Source organism: Sinocyclocheilus rhinocerous, unplaced genomic scaffold, assembly GCF_001515625.1.
Source record: "Sinocyclocheilus rhinocerous isolate Xijiao unplaced genomic scaffold, SAMN03320098_v1.1 scaffold59, whole genome shotgun sequence".
NCBI classification, from domain to species: domain Eukaryota; kingdom Metazoa; phylum Chordata; class Actinopteri; order Cypriniformes; family Cyprinidae; genus Sinocyclocheilus; species Sinocyclocheilus rhinocerous.
The window spans coordinates 110867-118456 of NW_015654075.1; the positions used below are offsets into that span (position 1 = coordinate 110867).

The 7590-nt window shown below is 39.2% G+C and overlaps 1 protein-coding gene across 1 annotated transcript in view; it reads left to right on the plus strand.

Moving 5' to 3' along the window:
• Positions 1–7590, plus strand: part of LOC107716884 (voltage-dependent calcium channel gamma-5 subunit-like) — a 25043-nt gene that overhangs the window by 11551 nt on the left and 5902 nt on the right. Inside the window, exons 2-3 of the mRNA XM_016523490.1 lie at positions 2352–2591; positions 5743–5784. Coding sequence (XP_016378976.1) covers positions 2396–2591; positions 5743–5784 — 238 coding nt within the window. The 5' untranslated portion in view covers positions 2352–2395. The remainder of the gene's footprint in view (positions 1–2351; positions 2592–5742; positions 5785–7590) is intronic.

Genomic DNA, 7590 nt, shown 5'->3' on the forward strand with positions numbered 1-7590 from the left:
ATCTCCTTGGAATTGTCAATAAGTGTTCTTTTGTTTAATGTTGAAAGCTGTTTGAAGCTGGCGTCAGGATCTAATTTACGAACATCCTGTTGTCTTGGGCCTGTTTGTGGAATTCGGCTCTTTGGGTTGTTCAACACCAATCTGATCAAATCTTAAATTGTCTGATTCGCTCTGATACCCTACAGGGAGGAACTGGAGTGGACAGCGCCTTGGGAGGATCTGGGGCTTCATTTATAAAATGTTGCTCAGAAACCATCTTAAATTTGATCTTACGGTCATCTCTCAAATATGCATATGTGTGATCCATAGAATGAATGTATGCACAGAAAACCCACGTACGCCTCTTTCAGATGTGAAATCTATGAATCGCAAAGGATCTTGAACTTGCGAGCAACTGAATGGTTTCAGCTCTCAGCCTTGTAAACGACTCCTAATTAATGTCATTAACATATAAAAGATCACCAGTCATGGTCCAAATCGTTTAATTTACAACAGCAATTTTTTATTTAATTTCCAAAAGCCTGCAGTACCCCGACAAGAAAAAGTGTGTATCTGGCTCAGACCCAGATGTGACATTAAGCATTTTTCCATGTCAAATGCAGTTTTTACCAGTATGAGCATTGGAATGGATTTAAGCGCATGCACACTCCAAGATCAAATCTGTGCATACACACACTTTATAAATGAGGCCCATGGAGCGTCCCTGATGGCTGATGACTCTGGCGTGGCATCCATGATTCCTGGAGACTCTGGCATGGTGGCCATGATGGCTGAGGACTCATGCTGCCATTCCAGAGTCTCATCCCGTCATGGCTGCTACAACGGGACGAGACTCGGAAGGAATCGGAGGAATGGAGACCATGTCATGACATGGCTCTAAGTGGCAGTCAAGTGTAGGCTCTGACATGGAAGTCATTACAAACCCTAGGCTCGCAACCCTCAGTGCAGGGCATGCTGGAATACTCAGTCAGTCAAGCTCCTTGGCCACCGGAGCTGTCTTTGTTAAATCCACTGGAAGGATTCTCTTGAAATTCCACAAGTAGTTGGTCATTGTGATCACACTGCTATTTGAGGTATCCACTGCATTTTTGGCCAAATGAGGATGCTCTTGGAACAGCCATCATTTATAAAAGTATCTATGAACACAACTTAATTTGTTTTTGAAGTGGAATAAGGGAGTGGACATCTAATGGACATCTGGTCATACACAACAAAACTGTTTAAAATAAAATAATAATAATAATAATAAACCAGGAACCAGGACATGCTAAACCTGTGTTAAACAATGGTTACATCAGAAAAAGATAATGTACACTGATAATGAGTATGAGTCTATCATCACTGACTCCAACATACTGATGTCGGTGTTTAATAAAAGGCCAATTGGGGGAGGGGTGGCGATACTGACTGCCTGCAACCTGTGGATGGGGGCTGTGGGGAGGCTGTTTTGACATTTTGCACCACACCATGCATATCAGGGAAACAGTCGATTTGATTTGTGTTATATGTGTATTCAAAAAAGAAATTGTGACAACTTACATGATTTTCTGAACATCTCTCAACCCCCCTCTCAACCATTAGATGAAAGTCTGCCTGTTGCATGAGTGCTATGTTTAAAACATGGTGTAAAACTAAATGAACTTCATCACTTGTGGCCACGATTACACTAAAACTAAAATTAAGGAATACCTCAATCAAAGGTGGCCACAAATTAATAAGTCGCTGAAATTAATTCTTAATTTTGTGTCCATGTTATGTATCTTTTCCCTGCATATCATGTGCAGGGCTACAAAGTTGGCAACATGTCAGAGGAGGCACTTAGATATAGCCAAGGTGCATTTTTTATAATGTTTTTCTCTTTCAATTCTGGAACAGTAGCTTTCAATTCAAGGTTTGTATACGTTCTTGCTGTGGTGTAAACAAACAACCTTTACAAACAAATTCAAAATTTATCATGAATGCTACTAGCAAGCGACAGTCGTATCTGGAAGTCACAAATAGTCAAAACGCAGCATTAATCGGTGTTTGTGTGTGATGTACCAACAAAAGAGTGAAATTTCAACAGTCAATAGATGAGCCACCCCTGACCATAATCAGGTGTCAAGGACGTAATCATAGCACTTTGAGCTACTTTTTCTTTGAGGCTTTTCACCCTAACATAACACTCTAGAAACATACCTAATGCAAAGAACAATTCCTGTGTTGTTAGTGTTAGACTTGTTGTTAGACTTCTTTTATAGGCTCTTTTAAGATTTAAGAACAATTTTCATTACATTATGTATTAAAAAAAACGATTTGGATGTTAAATTGCAGTTTAAGGTAAGCTTTTTTCTTCCTCTCTCTCACTACAGCTCCTGTTTTCTACAGCTTGTGCCCTCTGCTGCTGACGTGAAAGATGAGTTTGTGTGGCAGGAAGGCACTGACACTCCTTAGCAGTGTGTTTGCTGTGTGTAGTCTGGGGCTGCTGGGTATTGCTGTCAGCACTGACTACTGGCTCTACCTGGAGGAGGGGGTCATCCTGCCTCTCAATCAGAGCACTGAAATCCGTATGTCTCTCCATTCAGGGCTCTGGAGGGTCTGTTTTCTTGCAGGTGAGTGAGTGTCTGCGTGCCAATATATGCACTTTCTGTGAGACACTGCCACTTGTTAGTCCTTAAGGTGTGCATATAACACCTTAGTTTACATATGCAACCTTGGTTCCCTGAATAGGGAGGAACGAGACACTGCAGTAGCTGATGTTATGGGAACACCCCCAGGTATGAGGATTGTCTGAAGCCTGTATAAAACATGCTAATTTATTAGCTGTGGTGCTAACGCCAGGAAGAAAGCAAAAACCAAGCAGCATGGCCAGATATGCAGCATCTTGTTCACTACTCGGGACCACTGTGACAAACAGTATGTAACCAAGACATTCCTGAAAACCTTACAAACCCTACTTCACCAATACAGGTGCATCTCAATAAATTAGAATGTCGTGGAAAAGTTCATTTATTTCAGTAATTCAACTCAAATTGTGAAACTCGTGTATTAAATAAATGCAATGCACACAGACTGAAGTAGTTTAAGTCTTTGGTTCTTTTAATTGTGATGATTTTGGCTCACATTTAACAAAAACCCACCAACTCACTATCTCAACAAATTAGAATACTCCATAAGACCAATAAAAAAAAAACTGTAGCCAAATTCCTTGACACGTCTGTGTGTGGTGGCTCTTGATGCCTTGACCCCAGCCTCAGTCCATTCCTTGTGAAGTTCAGTCAAATTCTTGAATCGATTTTGCTTGACAATCCTCATAAGGCTGCGTTTCTCTCGGTTGGTTGTGCATCTTTTTCTTCCACACTTTTTCCTTCCACTCAACTTTTTGTTAACATGCTTGGATACAGCACTCTGTGAACAGCCAGCTTCTTTGGCAATGAATGTTTGTGGCTTACCCTCCTTGTGAAGGGTGTCAATGATTGTATTCTGGACAACTGTCAGATCAGGAGTCTTCCCCATGATTGTGTAGCCTAGCGAATCAAACTGAGAGACCATTTTGAAGGCTCAGGAAATCTTTGCAGGTGTTTTGAGTTGATTAGCTGATTGTCATGTCACCATATTCTAATTTGTTGGTGGGTTTTTGTTAAATGTGAGCCAAAATCATCACAATTAAAAGAACCAAAGACTTAAACTACTTCAGTCTGTGTGCATTGAAGTTATTTAATACACGAGTTTCACAATTTGAGTTGAATTACTGAAATAAATTAACTTTTCCACGACATTCTAATTTATTGAGATGCACCTGTACATTAGAGGATGTTAAGGCCATCAACAGAACCACCGTAAGAGTCAGAAACCTCTTAGCCCTTACCAAAAAGTAGTATACTTCAAGTTTATTTTAGTAAGTATACTTAAGTAAAGTTCAAGTATATTTTTAAGTATACTTTATGTAGTAAGTATACAAATATCAGTGTACTAGTAGTATACTTGTAAGTGTATAAGGGAGGGGCTGACCCCAGAGGTTAAAACAAAACCAATGAGCCCTTCTAATACCACAGATAGGTAGTGTTTCTATAATGAATGAAAACATGATGAAAATGCCTCATCCATCTTGTCTCATGCATAAAACATGAGACAAGTGAATGTCCACCCAAACAAACATTCCAAACCAGCATGTGCTCTTCAAATTGCTGCCAAATTCAACTTATGTGTGGACGGGGTTGTGCCCAAAGAAACACAAGAACTTGCAAGAACTCCTGAACCACCCGAGTAGTAAACTGGGTCCAAATTTCAGTACTTGCACCAGGACACAAATAGTCTCCACTACAGGTCAGCCTTGTCCTATGTCTCACAAAGAGGTTCCTCCAGTAGAGATACCAGATCCGAGAACCAATCTCAGCATGGCCATTGTGGTGCCACTAACAGATGATGAACTCTGTATTCCCGTACTGTTGCCAAGACTCTAGTTTAATTGGTGGAAAGGCATATAATTGTGTGCTTAACCACATGTGAGCTAAGTATCCAAGAAGCCCGGGCGGTAGTCCACAGGTTCATTTCTGCCCTGCTGAACTGCTGCCAATTTAGACTCAAAGACTTAGGGTGCAGCCTCCGATCTCTGGGCCTTAGACCATTCCTCAAGAGGAAATCCATTATCAGATTTTTCAGTTCTGGAATCTATACCGCTTTAAGGGACATAAACTTGTCCTGAGGCGAAAGAAGAATGTGCCGCACCAACCTTCACATGGGGTGCAAACTAACTCCTTCTTTGCCGATTTAGGTAGGAAACTACCATTATGTTGTCTGTCCTGATGACAACATGGCAGTTTTAAAGTATTTGAAAAAAAAGCCAGAAACATAGCCAGCATCTCTAGGCAATTTATGTGCTATGGCGGATGCCCATTCTTTCAGACTCCATAGACTGGGCGACCTTCATAGACCACTCCCCAACCTACCAGGCAGGCATTTATCATAATTGCAACAGACTTATCCTCAAGCCCAGACCTTGCAAATGAGAATTGAGTCTGAACACTGACATGCTACTTCCACGGACTGTGCTAAAATCAGTCAGTCGTCAAGGTAGTTTAGCACACGGATGCTCCAGAGTCTCAGCGGGGCCAGAGCAACAACCATGCACTTTAAAAATATGCAAGTCCTGTGTCTCTGAAAAATCTGAATGTGGAAAGAAGCATCCTTCAGATCTATTGTGACAAACCAACTAAAGTGAGAATGGCTTGGGGAGATATTTGGGGTGATACTGAAAAGGGTTACACACAAGAAAAATGAAGGTTAGTGGTGGTGCACATGCTAATATATCTCTTAAAGTCAATGTTCCGCTAGCTAAATTTAAACAACATGATTGGGGCCAGGGTTTCTCACCTGCGCACAGTTGTTGATGAAATATCTTGATTTTGAGAGTAACATTTGCCAGACTGAAAATTGTTAGATAACTTATATTGCACAGACTGTCATAAGTGATACAATACATATAATACATCCCTGTGTATCAGCCTGTACTTTGTGTTATCCAACCTTTAAATTCTGTTTTTGAAACAAGGATTCCTCTGTACTATCTTTGGTCTAAAATCCAGTCCTTTCACTAACTAATCTTTCAACACTGTACAGTCTTGCAGCAGATTCTGTTCCTCTTCCTGTTTCACCCTGTATTGCCCTTACCTCACAAATAGTATACTGGAATGTTTTATAACGTAAGTAATGGCACTTTGTAGATTACAGGCAACAAATGATTTCAATTCCTCTTCCATTTAGAGTCACCAGCTCCAGCTACAGTGTTACCAACTGGTAAATCAGGTATCTTCCCTTCTCTCACCTCTCTCTTTCTCTCTTTCCTACGATTTCTTGATTTTTTTGAAAGACATTTATACTTTTATTCAGTATGGACACAATAAATTCATCAAAATTGTCAGTAAAGACATTTAAAATGTTACAGAAGATTTATATTTTAAATAAGTGCTTCATTGATGTTTTGGGGAGGAAAATCATGGTTTCCACAAAAAAAAAGACTGATAATAATGATGTTTCTTGAGCACCAAGTCAGCATATTAGGAAGGATCCCATATTTTTGAAGGATCATGTGACACTGATGACTGGAGTGATGAAAATTCAGCTTTACAATTTCACCCTCAGCTAAATTAGATTTAAAATAATATATTAAAATACAAAAATAGCTATTTTACTTTTTAACAATATTTCACAATATTAAAGTTTTTACTGCTTTTTAAAAAAAATCGAATTAAATGTAGCCTTGGAGATAATTAGATACTTATTTCAAACATATTGTTAAAATTTTACAGATCCCAAACTTTCGAACGGTAATGTATTTAACTGATGTAATTATTATTGCAGACACAGTGAATATTATGCTTGTCATTCTTAAAATCACTTAATTCTGTTAATTAGATCTTGAAATACATACGTTGTGAGAGTTATTCTTAATGGATTATATAACAGCATTTTGCACTGGGGTCACATCCATATAGGTCCAAATGGTTCTGGACAAGTATACGTTATTGAGTGGCCTTGTTACTAAAAACCCTACAAAGTAAAACGTTTGACCTACAAACCTTTGCACTCACCAATGTAGCTGACATTCTGATTGTGGTCCACTGGTTAAAAAACTTGTCAACAAACTGTGTAAATTTAGTCTAAAGCATATTAAAAAATTTCCATTGAAGGTGTCAGGTAAACTATGGCAAATCTTGCAAAATAGTTGAGTTAGTTAAAGGGTTAGTTCACCAAAAAATTTAAATTCTGTCATTAATTACTCACCCTCGTGTTGTTCCAAACCCATAAGACCTTTGTTCATCTTCGGAACACAATTTAAGATATTTTTTATGAAATCTGAGGGCTCTCTGACCCTCCCATAGACAGCAAGGTAACTATCACGGCGCCGCCACACGCTCGCGTCATGATACTGTCGTGAACGCGCGACCACAAGTGACGCAGTAGAGACGAAAATGTGGAATAAAGTCGTTATTTTTGTTTTCTTTGCGCAAAAAAGTATTCTCGTAGCTTCGTAACTTTACAGTTGAACCACTGATGTCACACGGACTACTTTGTCGATCATCTTGGTACTTTTCTGGACCTTGAACGTGGTAGTTACCTTGCTGTCTATGGGAGGGTCAGAGAGCCCTCAGATTTCATCAAAAATACCTTAAATTGTGTTCCGAAGATGAACGAAGGTCTTACGGGTTTCGAACAACACGAGGGTGAGTAATTAATGACAGAATTTTCATTTTTGGGTGAACTAACCCTATAAGATATAATATATTAAGATATTAATAAAGAAATATATAAATAGGTACAGGCCTGCCAACTCTCATGCATTCAGCACGAGACAGTCAGAATTCACTCATTGCTAAATGCCACACATAGACACGATGTGAATAAGATATCATATGTGCAGTTTAGAGAGCTTCATTGATTATAACGGAACATTGTGAGGCTGCGATAAATTGAAGTGAGTGACAGGTTTTTAGTGATTATATGGAAGCACTATTTGCTCGCTTTCTAAGCTATAATCAATTCAGAATTTGAATGAAAGTTTTGTTTTACATGCTGCTAACAGGACCAACGGCCACATACCCTGTACATGCA